Source organism: Phyllostomus hastatus, unplaced genomic scaffold (assembly GCF_019186645.2).
Source record: "Phyllostomus hastatus isolate PE091 unplaced genomic scaffold, TTU_PhHast_1.1 phas_scaffold_442, whole genome shotgun sequence".
NCBI lineage: Eukaryota > Metazoa > Chordata > Mammalia > Chiroptera > Phyllostomidae > Phyllostomus > Phyllostomus hastatus.
The window spans coordinates 4,810,468-4,831,168 of NW_025334030.1; the positions used below are offsets into that span (position 1 = coordinate 4,810,468).

Genomic DNA, 20,701 nt, shown 5'->3' on the forward strand with positions numbered 1-20,701 from the left:
ATTTGTTACTTCCAATTATTCCTGCACGTTTCACAATCAGCTTCATGTTTATTTTCCACTACCTCACTATACACTTATTTTTTTCTCCTCTTATTCTTAAAACAGTTCTAGAATGTGAACTGTTTGATAACACTTGCTACAGTGGACATATAATCCTCCAGAAAGATTTAAAATATTTCATGCCCAAAGCAATGTTTGACATTATTTTTTGCTGGTTTAACAGACATATAATGAGGTTTTACCTATGTTTTGTTTCATTACCATTTATGAGGCAGTGAATTTTTCCAAGTGAATTTCTACTTTTTACTTCATTCTGTAGAAATGGTACAGGTCCTTTGACTATTTACTTGTAGAATCTAAATATTCAACTTTTTCGTTGGTAGTATGTTCTTCATAAATATTTTAGATACTAAACATTTGTATCTGTAAGATGAAATCTTCCTGTCTGGTGTTTTTTAATTGTGATATATTTCACATACCATAAGATTCACCCTTTGAAGGTGTATAGGACTTCCAGTCAAGATTGGCAGAGTAGGTGAAGCTGCGCTTGCCTTCTCTCACAATTACATCAAAACTACAACTAAATTACAGAACCACCACCCTTGAGAACCATCTGAAAACTAGCTGAATGAAATTCCTAAACTAAGTATACAAAAAAGAAGCCACACCAAGATTGGTAGGAGGGGCAAAGATGCAAAATGGGCTGTGGAGGTGCCTGCCGAGGAGCCAGGAAATCCAGCCCTATACCGAGCTCCCCAGCCCAGACCACCAGTGCCAGGAAAAAAAATTCTCCAAAACATCTGGCTGTGGAAATGAATGGGGATTCTGTCTGGGTGACATGCAGGGCTGCTGTTGTCTCAGGTGTTCCTCTTCAAAGGCTTGTGCACAGACTTATTCACTGACATACTCAATTTGCTCTGACTCCAGCTCAGGGGCAACAGCTCAAAAAGTGCCAGGGCGAAACAGGGCAAAACTGAATTGTCTGGCTTCAGGGTGAGGACGGGAAGAGCAGCTCTCTCTGGGACCATACTGCTGGCAAGTTTGTTCCTTTGTTGAGCCCTCTCCCCACATAACCAGAAGGAGCAGACTGGTACCAAATCTGTCTCCATCAATATCATCCCACTCTGGTGATTCCCTAAAACCCATCCTACCTAACTCAAACACTAACCCAAACCTCTTTCAGTGGCTATTCCTAACCAGATGTCAATCTTGGCTCATACTGGGAACTTTCCTAAAATCTTTAAGAGGTCCACAAACCCAGACAAGCAGCAGCTGGCCTCAGCATGCCCTCTACCTCTTGCTAAATGGCCCCAGGACTAGTGGCAGTAGGCTTTGGTTTGCACAATAGCCTCTCTCAGGTGCCTCCAAGTCCAGCACAGGCAGCTATCAAATACAGATCAGTTTGTCGCTCCTTACCACTTGTCCGCAGACCAGGCACAGGTAGTAGCTGACCTGGGCCTACACAGAAGCCCCCCACCCAAAAGGTCCTGGAACCAACACATCTGGTGGCTGGCTTCAGATTACACCAGAGCACTACCCAATTAGTTCCACAAGTAACATACCCAAACTGTTGACTTGGCAGGCACCACAATCCCAGTACAGTGAATAACACTCCATGGGGTGAACCTCTGCACTATAGCTCATCCACTATAGTCACATCCAGTTCCCCCAGCCAGTCAGCATGAGGGTCAATCCTACCCACCGACATGCCAGCAACAATAAAGGCTCAACTGCAATAGAATACAAAGAACTGACACCAGGGACACCCTAGGAAACCCACCTCAAATGAGCAGGAAGTCTGTACCACTGGGCCCCATGGGACACCTAATAGATAAGGCTACCCTGCCAAGACTGGGAGATATAGCAGCTCTACCTAATACATAGAAACAAATACAAGGAGGCGGCCAAAATGAGAAGACAAAGAAACATGTCCCAAAGGAAAGGACGGGACAAAACTCCAGAAAAAGAACTAAGTAAAATGAAGGCAATCAATCTACCAAGTATAGAGTTCCAAACACTGGTTATAAGGACACTCAGTGAACTGAGGGGAAAAGTAGATGAACACCGTGAAAATGTACACAAAGAGATAGAAACCATTAAAAGGAACTAGTCATAAATGAAGAATACAATAACTGAAATGAAGAATATATTAGATGAAATCAGCAACAAGTAAGATGAAGCAGAGAATCAGATCAGCAGTTTGGAAGACAAGGTAACAAAAAATACCCAATCAGAACAGCAAAAAGAAAAAAGAATTTTAAAAAATGTGGATAGTTTAAAGGACCTCTAGGACAACTTCAAGCACAACATTGACATCATGTGGTACCTCAAGGAGGAGAGAGAGAGCAGGAGATTGAAAGCCTATCTGAAATAGACCTACAGGTTCAGAAAGCATAGAGAGTCCCAAACAAGATGAACCCCAAAGAAGCTCACGAAAAGACATCATAATTAAAATGCCAAAGGTTAAAGACAGAAAATTAAAAGCAGCAAGAGAAAAGTCATGAATAACCTATAAGGAGCTCCCATAAAACTGTCAGCTGACTTCTCAACAGAAACTTTGCAGGTCTGAAGGGACTGCCATGAAATATTCAAAGTAATGAAAAGCAAGGACTTACAACCAAGATTATTCTATCCAGCAACACTGTCATTTAGAATTGAAGGACATATAAACAGCTTCCCAGACAAGAAAACCCTTAAGGGACTTATCACCACTAAACCACTATTACAAGTAATGTTAAAGGGATTACTTTAAGAAGAACTTTAAAAGATAAAAATATGAATAATAAAATGATAGTAAGTACATACCTATCAATAACTACTTTAAGTGTAAGTGAATTAAATGTTTTAATAAAAAACATAGGTGCCTGATTGGAGAAGTAAACAAGACTTATTCATATGCTGCCTTGAGACCCACTTCAGGTCAAAAGAGATACACAGACTAAAAGTAAAGGGATGGAAAAAGACGTTTCAAGAGAAAGGAAATGAAAATATCTAGAATAGCAATAGTTATATCAGACAAAATAGACTTTAAAACAAAGGCTATAACAAGAGACACAGAACATTTCATATATGGTAGCCATCAACAGATGACTGAATAAAGATGTGGTACATAAATACAATGGAATATTACTTAGCCATAAAAGAGAATGAAATCTTACCATTTGCAAGAATACAGATGGACCTAGAGGGTTTTATGCTAAGTGTCAGAGAAGGACAAACATATGATTTCACTTATATGTAGAATCTAAAGAACAAAATAAATGAACAAAACAGAAACAGACTTGTAGATACAGAGAACAAACTGATGGTTGCCAGATGAAAAGGGGGTTTGGGGACTGGGCAAAAAAGATGAAGGGATATAAACTGGAAATTTATAAAATAGTCACAAGGATGTGAAGTACAACATAGAGAATATAGTCAATAATATTGTAATAAATATGTGTGGTGCCAAGTGGGTATTAGACTTATTGAGGGGATCACTTTGTAAATTATATAAATGTCTCACCACTATACTGTACACTTGAAACTAATATAATATTTAATGTCAACTGTAATTGAAAAAATTTAAATTTAAAATAATGTATACAATTAAGTGGTTTTTAGTACAATTCACAATGTATACAAAAATTACCACTAATTCCAGCACATTTTCATCACCCCCCAAATCAACCCTGCACCCATTATTGGTAACTTGCCATTTGGTCAATCCATGTAGCAGCATGTGTCAGTAATTTATTCCTTTTTATTGCTCAATAATAATCCATTATATAAATAATACTACATCTTGTTTATCCATTTATCAGTCATCAGTTGATAGATATCTGGATAGATATCTGGGATAGATATCTGGGTTGTTTCTACTTTTCAGCCATTATAAATAATGCTGCTATTCATTTACAAGTTATCGTGTGAACACGTTTTCATTTCTCTTGGGTTTATCCTAGGAACAAAATTTCAGGGTCATATGGTAAAATGTGAGTGACTGCCAAACTGTTTCCCAAGTGGCTAAGCAACTTTTCAATCATTAAAGCCAATTAGATTTTTTCCCTCTGTGCAAGGACTTCACAGCCTTTGCCGTCATCTGTTGTCAATTGGTAGGTGTCCTTTGTATGTTGGGAATGTCTGATTCTTTATCTGGCTTTTTACAGTGGTTTTCCAGTCTGTTTCTTGTTTTACTTTATTTTTTTCTGTTTTGATCAGAAAACTTTGTTTTTTCTAAACTTGTCTCCATATTTTTATCATAAAGTAAATCATTTTATCTCGTGTTGAACTTTCAAATTTTACAATAGGATTTACACTGTCAGCTGCTCTATTTTGCAAAATGAACTATGTATTTTGCTGCATGTAATGTGCACTTTTCCCCCCAAATTTTTGAGGAAAAAATAAAGATGTGCAACTAATTTGTTACCGGTAAATAAAATTTTCTTGTACCTGTTCTTGTGTTTTTATAATTATTTGTTACATAAAATTTCTTGTACTGTATGTGCAAAAATAAATGCTAAAATTCTTTTACAAAACAAAAACAAATATCTAAATATAAATAAATAAATAAATTTTAAAAATTAAAACAAAAGATTTTTTCTCCCTGAAAGTTTGGGCCAAAAACATGGGCACATATTATACATGACAAGATGTAGTAAATTCTTTGTTGTTTTTATTGAATTTATTGAAGTGACATTAATTAATAAAATTATATGCTTCAGGTACACAATTCTACAATACATCATCTGTATAGTGCATTGTGTGTTTACCACCCCAAGTCAAGTCTCCTTCCATCACCATTTATCCCTCCTTTACCCTTTTCTACCACCCTCCTAAACACTTCTTTGATTCCGACAACTGGATGAAAATTTTTGAGTGATTTTCATTAATACTGTTTTTAAAGGTCACACTGGTGTATATTTTAAGACATCTCAGTTTCCCATTTTGCTTCAACATTAAACTTAATGTTCTCTTAAGTGTTCTTTCATTTGTTATGAAATTCCATTTTTTGTATGTAGTATAAGGACAGCAGTTTTACTCCCCCCCAAAAAAACAGTTTTTGCTAACACCATCTATTTCACACTAGGTTGAAATGCTGCCCTTTCATATAGGCCCTCATATATTCAGATCAATTTGAGCACTTCCCATTCTTCTCTACTTTTCTATTTACTTACTCTTAGTTCAAACTGTATTGCTTTTTTAAAAAGACTTTATTTATTTTTAAAGAGAGGGGAAGGGAGGGAGAAAGAAGGGGAAAAATCCATGTGCGAGAGATACATCCATTGGTAGCCTCTCACATTCCACCAATTGCGGACCTGGCCAGCAACCTAGGAATGTTGACCTGACTGGGAATCCAACCAGTGACCTTTCAGTTTGCAGACCGGCTCACACCGGGTGTGAGCCACACCAGCCAGGGCTCAAACTATACTGCTTTGATTAAAGGGGCGGGTGGTTGCTGTTGTTTTTTGTTTTGTTTTGTTAGTAATTCTGATGTCTAGAAAGGTATTCTTTATTTAAAAAAAAAAATTTTTTTGGTACCACACAGTTTTGACACTAGTCTCTCTATAATTTATTTTAAACCATGGTTAAGTGAGTCACTTACAGTTAGCGTTAAGAAAAGGCATTCATTTATACTCTGACTTTCATCATCCTGCTGGTAGCTGATGTTACATACAGAAATAAGGCAGTATTTCGGGCTATCCCAATGCAGATCAGTGTATGGGAACCGCCTATGGGTACTATGCAAAGAGAAAAGACGCTGTTAGGCGTCCGTAGGCTGCAATGGAGGATGGAAACAGCAACGGTTCGAGAACGACTGTGATTTCTTAGAAAGTAAGATGGCCACAACAGTGTTGAAGATGGCAGGCGGGAAAAAGGCGGGCCGCCTGGCTCAGACTTACTGGCCGCACCTAACTGAAGTGACAACTGTAACAAGAGCCAGGGCCCGGGGCCCTAAAACACTACCCACTCCCAGGCTCCGTAACTCTTTGACCCGCCCCGGATGCTGGAACAGCACCTGCGGCAGCCTGCGCAGACCTTCCGGTCCCAGAAATAACCCGCTTCCGGTCGAGCGTTTGCTCTACCCAGCCCTAACCGCGGTGCCTAGCGCCCTCCCATTGGCTGTTTGGAGCTGAACTACATTTCCCAGCAGGACCTGGAGTCAGCCCGTACCTGGATAGGTGCCAGCCGGTCGTGGCTGACTGGAGCCAGCCCTCTGCTTCCTGTCTTCCAGGTAGAGCCACAGAGAGAACGGTTGCCTCCAGTCTGGCCTCTCTTTGGTCCTGACAGTTCCGCCGGTCGGTCTCAAGCCTTGCTTCAACTACACACTGCCCGCTCCTAACAGGGAGACCCTGTTATCGCACCGGAAACGAGTCACCGGGTGTGACGTCACAGGCGTCGAGGTGCCGGGCCTCCCAGAAGACACCGCGTCCCTGCCGTCATCCCTAACTGACGGCTAGGCCTACCAATAGTGTCCGGCGGCCTGTGAGGACACTCCCAAGGGCGAGGGGAGGGTTCGGCCTCTCGCGCCTAGTTTCCCGGTCTCTCCCGGAGCCTGGGTCTCTGGGTCGTTCTCCGTGAGCGCCCTGAGTGGCAGAGCCTGAGAAAGGTAAGGTCCTCCGTAAAGGCGGGAACCAGGCATGAGGCGGTCTCTGGGGCCTCTCTGGGGAGAGGAGCGTGGTCCTGTTGTTCGAGGAGCCTGGCCGGATAGGGAGCTGGGAGCAAGCCCCAGGCAACGCCCAGTTTGAGCTCTTCGCTGAAGGTGGCCCTTGACCGGTGGGAGAGGTTCTGAGTGCCAGGACCTGTAGGCCCTACTGGGCTGTCCCCTGCCGCTTTCGCCACAGTTTTCTCAGTGTAAAAGAGTGAGCGGGCCGTGTGTGGACACTTAATACGATCTTGAGTTTGCTCCTTGAGCCATCAACTGTCCCCCGAGGGGACAGATTCAGTGGCTAAGCTGACTAATGCCGTTGGTATTGGTCCCCAAATTTTCTGTCTTTTAGCTCATTGCTCTACCAGCATGAGTTAAACAGGTCTTCCCAGTGGAGTTTGCACTTTGTATTTCCTAGGAGAATGGCCCTTGATCTTTTGCCGGTTGCCTTTGCTCCCTTCCATTTGGTCCTTGCGGTTTGGACAACCTTTGGCTCTCATTCTCAGGATCTTCTTTCAGGCCTTGCTAAGATTATTCATTTCAGTTATGAGTTCCCTACCCCAGCTTATGTTTGCTTTCTGACTTGGAACTCATGTAGTCTAACTAACCAAGCTACATTTTGGTGTGTAGGCATGTCCTGCTTGATTTTGTGGGTAACGCATTATTCTCTTCTCTGCAGCTTTCTGACAGATTTCCTTCAGCAAGAGGTGGCTTTTGAAACTGCAGAAACGAGTGTGGTGTGTGATTTAAAGGCACAATGGCTGCGAAAGTGTTTCCTATGCCCCCAAGGCCAAAGCAGTCTTTTATACTGAGAGTTCCTCCAAACTCCAAGCTAGGCCAAGACCTACTTCGAGATGCTAGTAGTGGGCCCAAGACCATCCACCAGCTGGTTCTGGAGCACTTCCTCACCTTTTTGCCCAAGCCAGGACTAGCCCAGCCCAGTCAGAAAGTCAAAGAGACCTTGGTTATTATGAAGGATGTGAGCTCAGACTTTCAGAACCGAGGTAAGAACACTTTCCAGTTTCATTAGAAGAAGCTGGTACTCGGGGCTGAGATAGGCTTCTGTGCTAGTAACAAATTCCAGTTAGGATGATGGGTATTGGGAAAAGGAGTTGATTCTAGTAAGTAAACATGTTGGGGAGAGAGTACTTTTTTTTTCTCAAGCTGGAGCTTGAGCGGTTTGCTGGGTGTGAGTAAGGCCTTAAAATAAAGAGTGTGTGTCTTTTCTTTAGTGTCAATTTTCCACAGACATTCTGGGGGTAGGGGATATTATTTTAGGATGAATATATGTGGGTGAATTATTGAATTGATCTCAGCTTTTGTGGCATTTTGGAAATGCTGTGCTTGCCGTGGGGATCATCATACTTTTACCTCCCCCCTACCTCCCCTTTAATAATTATGAGAATTTTCAAAGGTACTTAGGGAAACATTCTTTTCGTAGTGAGGAGACCTTATATAGATTCAAGACATTTTGGTTTATGGCTTGATCTCTAACTGGGCTCATAGGAGCAGAAAAAGCCACAAGGTGCCTGCTGAAGGAGTGAGGGCAACCTGGCTTCAGGGTATGGGTAGAGTCTCCATATTAGAGTCACTGATTTTTCCAGTAACTACAGCTTCCTCTTTCCCCAGTGCAACCTCTTCCCTTAGTGAAGCTTCTGACCAGAGAAGGAGTCCGGCAGAAACAGGAGACAGTATCTCTGTGTTTGAAAGCTGAGCCTAAGGTGGGGTTTGGTTTTCCCATTCACTGTTTGAGTGTATCACCTTCTGTGTGCTTGTTGTCCCTCCCTGTTTAGCCAATCTTTGCATAAAATCATACTCTTGGGAATCGGGAAAGAGAGTGGGGCTTGTGCTTCACTGCCTTATTAGATGTTTTTCTTCTGCTTTTCCTCTGAGCTTGGCTTCTATATCATCCTGGCTTTCCTGTCTGGCTGCGTCTGTGTGGGACTTATAGATTCCTTTTACCATTCCTTCCTTCATCTTTGAGTCTCAGTCTTATCAGCAGGGCTGTCAAAGAAATTTTGTTACTAAGAGGAAGAGGGGCCTGTTAATCTTTCAGGAGCTGGTGGTCTTTGAGGATTTGAATATATTTTACTCCCAAGAAGAATGTGTGAGCCTGGATCCTACTCAACAGCCCACTTCAGAGAAGGAAGAAGACAGTGTTGGGGAGATGATGTTAATGGGTAAGGAATTAAGTCTCTTGTGTGTTCAGATTGAAAGTTATGGGAAAAGCATGTTTTACTACTTCATCTCAGACTCTTTTGAGACAACCATTCACAGCTAAGCACATGTTTACACGTTTAATTTTTGTTTTATCCTATATAGCAGAGCCTTCTCCATCTGTGGGTGACCATTTTCCCTGTATCTTGGGGCAGCAAGGGTGGAGGGAATTTCTCTTGGTATGCAAGAACTACGGCCTAATATCAAGCATTCAAACAGATAGAAAATACAGGCAGACTATATCTGAATCCATTTTCTGGATCCAGTACTATTCTCCCAATAGGTATATTTTAAATTAGTGTTTTTATTGGACACATGACAAATTGTCTTTTTTTTCCCTTGATGTTCAATAGCTGTGAAGCCTGCTAGTATAAATGAAAATATATCCAACTATTGATGGACATAACATCTAGCACTTATTAAGCACTTGTATACCATTGTGTGCCAAACACTAAGTCTAAGTACTTTGCATGCATTTATAATCTCATAATTCTCACAATTGTACTTTGGGGTATAGGAGTTGTTACTATTTTATGGATGATGAAACTATAGCAGAGAAAAATTAAGGTATTTGCTAAAGAGCAGGGATTAGGACTCTGGGAATCTAACATCACATCTTATAGTCTTGGCTTAGATTTGTCCTGCCTCCTTGCTGAATTTGTCATAATTTTGTCAGTGAATTTTCTATATGGTTGATGAAGGGAGGAGCCTTCATTTGTACTTATTTCCCAGTATGGTTAACAAGTATCCTCAGTGCTGCGTATGAACTCATCTGGCAGCAGCTTAATCTCAGAGATGCTTCAGCTTTTCTCCAGAAGTACACTGTTACTGTAGAGTTGGGAGCCTTCAGAAATTGTTTTGATGAGTGTCTAATACTTTTTACCTTGGTTGCAAGGCTGTTTGCTTCTGTGGCAGGCTTTGAGGAGAAAGTGGGCTTTGTGAATTGCCTGGGGTGACAAAAATCTATGACTGTTGAACTCTGTAGTTTTCTCACACAGTATGGTGGTCAGGATAGTGCTACTTAATGGGCCAGGTTAATTTCCCACAGTTGTCCTTTATATTTTCTTTATTTTAAAGAAAAGGGTAAAGAGATAAGATTTATTGCACAAGTTTTGCCTGAGTATTGGGCAAAGCTAGATTTATTTTGGGTGACTGGTTAGTGGGTATGTTGCCAGCACCACAAACACTTTGACCATGAATCTTGAGACCTGGAGACCTAAAGCTCACTCTCCCTTTCCTCACTCATACCCTGAAACTGATGAGTTAGAGTCAAACAAGAAATAGCAAAGATATGCGCATGATTTTTAAAAGCACTAAGAGTCATTCACCAATACTTAGTAAAACCACCTCTTTTTCTTATGCAAGGTTGGGTTCTGGTGTTGATTAAAAAGATACATATTGCTCTATTCCTGCCCTCTAGGTGTTTATGGTTTGTTTTGTAAGATAAGTCATTCACATAAAAAGATTAGCAGTGTGAAACTGTTATGAAGATATATGATAAGGTTGAGGCAGGATTTGGACCAAGAATACAAAGTTTGGAAGAAATTGGGTTTTATTTCCATAGCAGGAAGTAAAATGAGATTATCCTCTGGGCACTTGGACATTGAGGATTGGAAGTCAGGTATAAGGACATAGAGATTTGAGAGTCATCAGTATACAGCTGATGCTGAAATAGTAATGCTTGGTCAGTTTGCAAAGGGAAAAATGTAAGTGAATGAACCTCGTGGGGACAGAAATCAAAAAAGAGCTCTTGTTAGAGGACAGAATATGTGTCTCTGTTCAAGAGATGTAGAAATGTAGAACACTTAAATTCTCAATGAGATGGTTCTTATGGTTTTATCTACCTCTGCTGTGGTGAGACAATATATCTTTACAAGATTGATGCACATCAATCATATGCCTTACAACAAAGAAAGACTCAGTGGATTCCAAAGAATAGAAATAATAGAATAGATAGATTTATCTAGTACAGCTAAAAGTTAATAATAAAATGGGGGGGGGGGGCGGGGAGTCCTAACTGGAAAATTTAAAAACAAGTAAGTTTGAGTCAAAGGGGAAATACAAATTAAAATTACACAATTTTTCCAAAAACACTATGTATCACAATCTATGTTATAACCTAAAGTGATACTCAAAGACAGTTTATGGCTGTAAAACATGTATGTTAACATAGAAAAATGAAATTAAGCTTCTAACTCCAAGTTAGGAAAACGAGATAAAGGAAAAGAAAGTATTAATATTAAATTAGAAAAATTAATAAGTTAAAAGAGGAACTAATAAATAGATTTAAAAACAAACCAATTTCTACTGATCAAATTGAAATATTCAAAAACTAGCTCCCCATTCAAGAAAAAGGATCAACCTCAGCTTCACAGAAAATTCTTGTAAATCCTTAAAAACTAGACAATTCAAATGCTGTGAAAAATTTCAGAGTACAAAAATAAAGAACTTCCAAATTGTTTAATGAAATTAGTGTTACAAAGATGCACAACCTGATAAAAATGTGACCAAAGAAGATTTATTCCAGAAATTAAAAATTGATCTAATATTAGAAAATCTGTTAATAAAATCTATTGTATAATAAAAATCAATATCTAAGATCACTTTCATAGTTGCTGAAAAGATATTTGACAAAATACAAACCCCTTCTTCATAAGAACACTGAACAAAACAGTAATTAGAGAATACTTCCTTAATGGGGTACTTATATTTTCAGTCAGCATCATCTTTTTTTTTTCTTTTATCAATTCCAGAGAGAGGGGAAAGGAGGGAGGAGGAGGAAGAAAAACATCAATGTGAGAGAGAAACATCAATTGGTTGCCTCTTGCATGCGCCCTGACTGGGAATTGAACACACAACCTTTCAGTTTGCAGGACGACACCCAACCAGCTGAGGCAAACCAGCCATGGCTGTCACCAGCATCATCAGGGGAAATACTGTGAGGCATTCCCACTAAAATTAGAAGTATAACGATAAAGCCCACTATCATAACTTCAATGTTTAATATTGTATTTTGGGTATTAGCCAGTACAGTTAAATGAAAAATAAATTAGATGTATAAGAATTTAAGAGAAAGGAAAAACTACATCTACTTACATATGACGTAATTGTATAGCTGGAAAAACAAAGAATATCTGGAAACTTACTACAAATAATAAGCATTTAGTATGGCAGTGGGATGTAAAATACTACAGTATATGAGTACTCTGGTTTCTTTTCAGATCATATAAATCTTTCACCTTTTACAGTATACGGAAATAATTAGCTTTCATATATGCAAACAATCATTTAGAATATATAGGAACAAAAAAGATTAAACACCTAGAAATAAACTTAAGAAATGTGCAGAAATTATGAGGAAAACCTTAAAATACTTCTGAAGAACACAGAAGTAGACTTGAATGAATGAAAAGAAACACCATGTTCTTGGCTAGGGAGATTTAAAATAACAAGGTCAGGCCCTGGTTGGTGTAGCTCAGTAGACTGAGCATGGACTGGGAACCAAAGGGTTTCCAGTTTGATTCCCCGTCAGGGCACATGCCTGGGTTGCAGGGCAGGTCCCCAGTAGGGGACATGTGAGAGGCAACCACACATTGATGTTTCTTTTCCTCCATTTCCCTCTCTCTTAAATAAATAAAATGTTTTTTGTTTTTTTTTTTTTAAGTTGGTTCTCACCCTGGCTGGCATAGCTCAGTGGATTGAGCACAGGCTGCAAACCAAAGTGTCACAGGTTCGATTCCCAGTCAAGGTACATGCCTGGGTTGCAGGCCATGACCCCCCAGCAATCACACATTGTTGTTTCTCTCTCTCTCTCTACCTCCCTTCCCTCTCAAAAATAAATAAATAAAATCTTTTTTAAAAATCCTAACCTGAGGACATGTTTAAAAAAAAAAAGTCAGTTCTCCCCAAGTTGATTCATGAATTCAATGTAATCTCTTCAATAATACCAATAGTATTTCCCCCTCCCCCCCCCGAATCAGACAATCTGATACTAAATTTAAATGGAAAAAATAAATACAAGTAACCAGGAAAGTTGAAAAGAAGAGCAGTGAGTTGGGAAGGGTTCTAGCCCTGTCAGGTGTTAAAGCAGCCTCTAAACTTAAACCCTGTGTAATAAAAATAGTATAGTATTGACATTTGACTAGAGAGATGAGTGGAGTGGAATAAAGGGTTCAGAAATATCCTCAAATACACTGGGGATATAGTTTGTGATAAAGGCAGAATCTTCAGACAGCAAGGTAAAGAGGGACTTTTTGATAAAAGGTCGTGGCACAACTTAGTGGTTTGGTGAAGCATACATTACTTTGCACACCAAGAAAAAGTCCAAATAGATAGCAGATACTAAGTGTTTAAAAGAAAACCTTAAAAGCATAATTAGAGAACATGGATGAATTCCTTAAAGATTAATAAATTAAATACATAAATAAATATGTTAAAACAATAAATTGGGGGGTATTTATAACTTACAATAGACAAAAGCCTACTCTTCCTAATGCATAAAGAACTTTTAGAAGAATAGAAAGCCCAAAAGATTTACTTAGAAATACAAATTACTCTTAACAGCATGAAAATATGTCTAGCCCTAATCATAATTAGAAATTCAAATTAAACCTCTACTGAATTACCATTTTTTTTAAAGATTTTATTTATTTATTTTTAGGGAGGGAGAAGGAGAGGGAGAGAAACAGTAATGTGTGGTTGCCTCTCACATGTCCCCTACTGGGGACCTGGCCTGCAACCCAGGCATATGCGCCCTCACTGGGAATCAAACTAGGGACCCTTTGGTTTGCAGGCCAGTACTCAGTCCACTAAGCCACACCAGCCAGGGCTAAGTTACCATTTTTTAAAATCATATATGCATAAATCAGTACAGTAACAACAACTTGGTAGTGAAGTTACTGGGAGATGCCTATATTGCTAGTAGGCATGCAGAATAGTACAGTCCCCATGTATGGGAATCTGTAATTACTCATATTACAGATTCATTAGCCCTTTGATCCAGAAATCCTACTTTTGGGAATCTGACCTACAGGCAATAGGAACAGCACAAACTCAAAATAATGTACAAACAGTTACTCATTGTAGGACTGCTTATGAAAACACAGAATTGAAAACAATTCAGGTGTCTCTGTAGGTTTGAATATGGTATGTCCATACATCATGCCAGGATAATCTCTATGCACTGGCATATAGTGATTGAAATAAAACAAGCAGAAATATATATAGTATATTACCTTTCATATAAGAAAGGCAGAGAAAAAGAAAATGTATTGCCTAAAGAAACAATGGAATACTAAAAAGAAACTAATAAAAATTGGTGCCTGTCTTGGGGATGAATAGAATGGATAGGCACAGTGATTGGATTAGTACTTCTCATTGCATACTTTTTCATATGTTTTGATTTTTGAGCATTGAAATGTATTAGCTATTAAAATTTTTATTTTTAAAAGTTAATACATTAAAGAAAAATCATACAAATTTCAGTAAATTGCCCTTAAAACAGATATTTAGCCCTTTAATATAACTGAACACTTATGATCATTCATAAAGCACTGATGGTAATACGTTAAAACTGAGAGCAAAATAAAGATACTTGCTATCACTATTAATACCATTTTCTAGGTTTTCTAAAACAAGAAGATAAGAAAAAGGAATTGAGAAGAAAAAATATTGTAGCCTTGACCAGTGTGGCTCAGTTAGTTGGGTGTCACACTGCAAAATGAAAGGTCACCAGTTTGGTCCCTGATTGGGGTGTGTACGAGAAGCAACCAATGGACGTTTCTCTCTCCCATACATGTTTCTCTCCCTTTCTTTCTCCCTTCCTTCTCCTTTCTCTAAAAGTAAGTAAAACCTTTTTAAAAAGAAGAAAAAAATATTGGAAAGGGAGGGAACCCTTTTTATACTTAGTACAAACCTTGATTTGCACTTAGAAAATCTGAAAGGATCAGCTAAAAATTACATTTGATAGTTTCCAAGTAAGTAGATAGTAGATGAACATATGGCTATCGATAACATTCTTAAATAAAACAATGAAAGCTATCTATTCAGAGTGTGTATAAAATAGAAATAAACTAGAGATGTTTATTGGTAAATGTAAGATTGTTAAATATTGGAGAGACATGGGTCTAAATGGGAAAACCAAAATCATGTAAAGATAACTGCCCTCCAAATTTGTCTATACTGTATTTAGAGTCAGAGTCAAAGTTTTTAAAAAGGTAGAAGAGGATGTTCTTGCTGCTTTTACCAATATTAGACATGTTACAAACAAAAGTGTGATATTAAATTCCAAATGGGGGTATTTGTGGTGGATCTGTGGAGTCACAGATCCTGCCAGAAGTGCCAAGGCAATGGGGACTGGGAACAAGTATGACTACCAATTCGAAATAATGCTTATCTGGGACTCAGGTGTGGAAAAGAGTGACCTACTGTCCTTCTTAACCCACAAGAAGCTCAGCCTGGAGAGCATAAACACCATTGGCATGGAGTTCACCACCCACAGCATTTAGGTGGATGACAAGATGGTCAAAGGGCAGATCTGGAACACTGCCAGCCAGGAGCATAACTGTGCCATCACCTCTGCTTACTACCATGGCCCATTGGGTGTGCTGCTGGTATATGACATCACCAAGCACATGACAGGAGAGTGTGGAGCATTGGCTAAAGGAGCTGTGGGACCATGCTGACAGCAACAATGCTGTCTTGTTGGTGGGCAACAAGAGCAACCTGCACCACCTGTGGCCTGTGCCTACTGACGAGGCTTGTGCCTTCACAGAGAATAACTTGTTCTTTATGGAGACCTCAGTCTTGGACCCCATTAACATAGAGAAGGCTTTCAGGAACATCCTCACAGAGATCTACCACACCATGTCATAGAAACAGATTGCAGACTGTAGTGCCCACTACCAACAGACAGAAACCAAACAGTCTGCAGTACTGCCTGAACCTATAACTATCCGTACCTCGTCCAGGTGTGTGTGCACATCTTCATTGTTTTCTTACCCCTCACCATGATATCCTCCATGACCCAACCTTCTCTGTCCCTCTGACTGGTTCCCACCCTTCCGTTGAGTTCTGCACAGACAGCTGAGGCTTAGGAAGAACAGAAGTAAAGCAGTATCACCTGTACTCCCCTTACCAGGAAAGTTCAAAGCCCTGCTGCTACACTGCCCTTGGGTTCCAGTGGGCCTCTGGCCAGGGGACAGGGAGGGTGGCAGGATGGGCAGGGACAGCCAGAGGCAAAAGGATGGGCACATCTAGCAAGCCTCTTCAGTTTTCCACAGCAGACTACAAGGAGCGATTACCTCCCTCCCTCTCTGGCAAGTTGTCCCAGCTGGCCCTGGTCCCTACCTAGAACTCCCACCTGGGCTCAAGCCTAAAAAGCAGGTAACACGGGGCAGGGCAGACAAAGGCTCCTAGCACCCTACTCCTCATGCACAGCCAGCATTGTCACACTTGGCTTCTCCTAAGCATGCATGAGTCCGGCTCCTGCCTGTAGATTTATTCTGGAGAAAACAACCCCCTTCCTTTCTGTATTCAGTATACTCCACACCTCTTCCTATGCTTTTTTCTCTGGTCAAGAACATGTTTGCAAGTGAAACAATATCTCGGTGTTTTCTATTATGTGATCTTGTAGTGTTTGTTTTTTTGTCATTGTAGAGAAACAAATTCTTCATACATTGATTAAAAAAAAACCTCCAAATGTGTGAATTAACTATAAAAAGAAGTCATTTAAAATGGCCAGAAAACACAATAGAAATTGATCAGATTTCAAAAAAGTGGTATTTTTTCTCATTTTAAGTTGTGGAGTTTAATTATAAAAGACTTTGATTAAAAAATATTTCATCAGTAATGATTGACAAAGATTTAGAATTTGTAATATATAAATTTTTTTAATTTATAAAGTTTCAGTCCAATAGTTTGCGATAAAGTGCAAAATAGAGCTACAATGAAAAATCATTTTATACCTATTAAATATTTTTAAATGATTTTTAATGCTGGCAAGATTTGCTAAAATCATTACCCCATGTAGATGGTTTTATTGAAATTGGTATAGCTTCTTTGGAAAGCATTATGGCAGTTCATATTAAGAGTTATGATGAAAATTGGCATAAGCTTTGACCCAGCATTTTCATTATTCTAAGGGAATAATTTTAAAAATAAATAGAAAACGTCTATTAGTGTGAAACTACTAAATTCAGCAGAGATTCACATTCCAGCTTCAGGATGAGCCACATTCCTAAGTGGCTGATACAACCCTTTATTTTTAGTAAGTTGCCCAAAGTTTAGGTGTCCTGCCTGTTTACAGCATGCTTTTTTCCCCACGTTGTTACCTAGTCTTTATCATCTTATTTTATACATTTTGGGATGATGTATAATATAAATACAGAAAAATGTACAAATTTTAAGTGTAAAACTCAGATTTTCACAAAATGTACACATTTGTGAAACTACCACCCAAAATTAACTATTCCTAGCACCACAGAAATTCCTCTTGTGGCCCCTGCCCAGTTACTATTTCCCTTCCTACCCTCAAAAGACCACTACTGACTTCTACCATAGTTTTGTTGTATTGGTTGTAGTGATTACTTCAATGCTCAAATAATAATGTGTGTGAATAAGTTACATCTTTACTATTTTAGGGCTTTTTAATTGTTTGTAGTTTTTCACTGTATATAGGATAATATTGTGTAATACTATAATATTGCAATATTTAATGTAGTGAGAGCCTAAAAGTAACTCATCATTCACTAACTAGTCTAAAGATTATGAGTATTACCCTTTTGTATTTATGTCCTTCATGCCCTGGTACTTAGCTCAGTGCTCCACACAGAATATAAGCTCAATGTGAACTTAATGAATAAACAAACATATGAAGTCTTTCAATATGGCCTCAGACATTTCTTTTTTTTTTTTTCATGTGCTTGCATTGTGGGGTATGGAAAGATTTATTAGTGATGTATCCCCCAGTAAGAGTAGAAAAGGAATGGTGGTGGTGATGATCTGCCAGTTTTCAGATTTATGATTTCCAAGGTTATTTCATGAGAAATCAGACTCATTTTTTACCCTCCTGGTGTCATATCTCTCAAAAGTTATTAAATTCTTTTTTTTTTTCCAACAGTTGATGATGACAATAATCCTGAAAATGAAGATCATAGAGAAAAGTCTTCAGATTGTGATGAAATTGATTATTCCATGGTCTCTGAGCAACCTCCAGATTGCCATAAAGAAAAAAGACTAAATACATCCATTCCAAATGAAAGGAAAATGAGAAATCTTTTAGTTACCATTGAAAACGATACTCCACTAGAGGAACTCTCAAAATTTGTGGATATCAGTATTATTGAACTTACCCGAAATCGGAGAACAAGAAGATGGTACACTTGTCCACTGTGTGGGAAACAGTTTAATGAGAGTTCTTACCTCATTTCCCACCAGAGGACTCACACTGGAGAAAAACCTTATGACTGTAGTCACTGTGGGAAAAGCTTCAATCATAAAACCAACCTTAATAAACATGAGCGTATCCATACAGGAGAGAAACCTTATTCATGTTCAAAGTGTGGGAAAAATTTTCGTCAAAATTCTCATCGTAGTCGCCATGAAGGAATCCATATAAGGAAGAATCTATTTAAGTGTCCAGAATGTGGGAAAACCTTCCCAGAGAACAAAGAATTTGTGCTTCATCTGCAGAGTCATGTGGCTGAGAGGCCATATGATTGCAAAAAATGTGGGAGAAGATTTGGTCGGCTGTCAAACTGCACTCGCCATGAAAAAACCCACTCAGCATGTAAGACCCGAAAGCAGAAGTGGGATCGGGAAAGGTCATATGGTCCTGTCTCAACTTGAAATAGTTCATAAGGAATTCTGAGTTTTCAGGCTGTCTGAAAAGAAACATATGTGAAAACTTCATAGTAGCCCAAACTGGATAAATATGCATCTTGCCTGAAGCCTCAGATTTTTAGGAAATTCGCAGGGAAAAAAATATCCTCAAAGTCTATACCTCAGTTAGCATCCAGGCTTTTTGGACTAAGGAGCTTGCCTTTGTGAATTTATACAACAATGTACATACAGGTCACAGATCCCTTTCCCAAGAAAGGCTTCAACTATGAGTCTGCAAAGTGAACAGAGTAACTTGTGTACTGAAAGTATATCCATTTTCCTGCCACATAGGGATTCACACTTAAGAAAAGATAAATAATGCAAAGTCTTTTTCTGGACTGGTATGCTCCTGAAAGACCCAAACTACTGATTTGTTAAACCAACAGCTTCTATTAATGTGTTAACCCTCTAAGAACACTCTGTTAAAACTTGAGTATTGAAAGGGATTGTTTGCTTTGGAATATAGGAAAATATAGTAATTGAATATCAAAGGCTTACTCTGTTATTTGTAATCTAAACTATCAATTTCAATAACATTTGCAACTTGTGAAAAGTGACTTAACAAAAATCCTTTGCACAACATAATTTTAAAATGTCTACATTCTTACTATTTCTTGTTCAGCTAGTAATTGCTTAAACAGTTCTCTGATGCCTTTCCCTTGCCACGAAAGAAGCTTAGATTGCTCAGGTCCAGCCACCCATCCCCGCTACTGAAAAAGCTCTCAGAATTGTGTCCCTCTGCTGAGCCAAGAAGACTTACTAGGAAGAAAACCCCCAAGAGCCAGAAAAGGAGGAGGAGCACATTGGCTTGGAACTATGGTTGCTCAGTATCTTCACCATAAGCTTAATTCCTCTCTAAGCAGTTGTTAGACCTTTGGCAATGGGTGGTCGCTACCTCACAAGCAAAGTGTTTTATTTTTAGAAATTGTTTTCAGTGACTAGCTCACGCTGCCCCTCAAGAAACAGGATCCCAATGTCTTCATTGTAGTAGATATTTGTTCTTTGGCCTCCTGATAACTAGACTTTCCTGACCTGTCTTCCCAGAGGCAAGGTCAGTGGTATCTTCCTGGGACCAATCCTACGGTATGTGAGTTTAAGGATTGTTGATCAGTTTTATACTTCCTAGGTTTCCCAAGTTTTTACATTGGTATTTTGATTGGAATAAGTTGGCCCTCTAAACTATTTGAAAAAAACTTGTTAACTTTACAAATTTTGTCTCCCGTTCAGAACCATGCCTTTTCATTTATTAATTCCTGAGTAAAGTTTTCTCATTTTTAATTGTAAATAGTTTTTATTATATTTTTATAGTTATTGCTCATATAGGAAAGTTATTTTAATTATGTATTTGTGAAACTAGCCACCTCACTGAATGTTAATTTTCAATAATTTCAGTTTATTGTAATTTGTGGTTGAAAATTATACTGTCTAAAAAATTATACCTTCTTCAAATAATAGTTTTGTTACTTTTTGCCTATTTTTTATTTTAAAGACAGGTTACTCTAAGCTTTGTTTTGGTACAAAACATTTTCTGATACAGTACAGTCCTGACTTCTAATTTAAAAACAATAACAAAAACCAATACTTAAAGATACAGAAAAATTGTCCTTTATCAACTTTGTATTTCAAGCCTACAGTGCCCTTTAAAACCAGGGACAAAACTGGCTGCCAACATTATTCTTATTCCTCCAGAAGTCTTGTCAGGGTCCACCAGTTATTGCACAGAAGACTAGCCCTCACACCTAGAGTACTTAAAGGCTGTGTGCTGTGGGGCAGTGACTGGATAAGGTGGGGTCCCTGGTGTGAGGTGGTCCTGGCCCCTGCCCAAGGGTCAGGCCACTTGGTCCTCAAGGCCTGTGGGTGGGTGATGTTCCCATGACCTAAAGAACCTCTGCATCTGGGAGGTTCCCTCTTTGCTGGGCCTCAGTATGCACAAGGGCCAGTGCAGTCAAGGTCATGGATGCCTACTGTTCTGGAGGG

General features: G+C 39.0%; 1 protein-coding gene and 1 pseudogene across 1 annotated transcript; both read left to right on the forward strand.

Annotated features, from left to right (window-relative positions):
* The first annotated feature begins 6,450 nt into the window (after positions 1-6,450).
* On the forward strand, positions 6,451-19,215 carry ZNF200 (zinc finger protein 200). The gene is made up of 5 exons (XM_045820926.1): positions 6,451-6,589; positions 7,308-7,632; positions 8,258-8,349; positions 8,685-8,808; positions 17,964-19,215. The coding sequence occupies exons 2-5, from the start codon at positions 7,386-7,388 to the stop codon at positions 18,689-18,691; spliced, it is 1,191 nt and encodes a 396-aa protein (XP_045676882.1). The 5' UTR covers positions 6,451-6,589; positions 7,308-7,385; the 3' UTR covers positions 18,692-19,215.
* Positions 15,193-15,856, forward strand: LOC123807107 (annotated as a pseudogene).
* Positions 19,216-20,701: the final 1,486 nt, after the last annotated feature.

Bases quoted from the DNA above. Each gene is read 5' to 3' on its own strand.
- ZNF200 (XM_045820926.1), top strand. From the start codon at position 7,386: ATGGCTGCGAAAGTGTTTCCTATGCCCCCAAGGCCAAAGCAGTCTTTT. The intron at 7,633-8,257 runs GTAAGAACACTT...CTCTTTCCCCAG, and splicing joins CTCAGACTTTCAGAACCGAG to TGCAACCTCTTCCCTTAGTG. The intron at 8,809-17,963 runs GTAAGGAATTAA...TTTTTCCAACAG, and splicing joins TGGGGAGATGATGTTAATGG to TTGATGATGACAATAATCCT.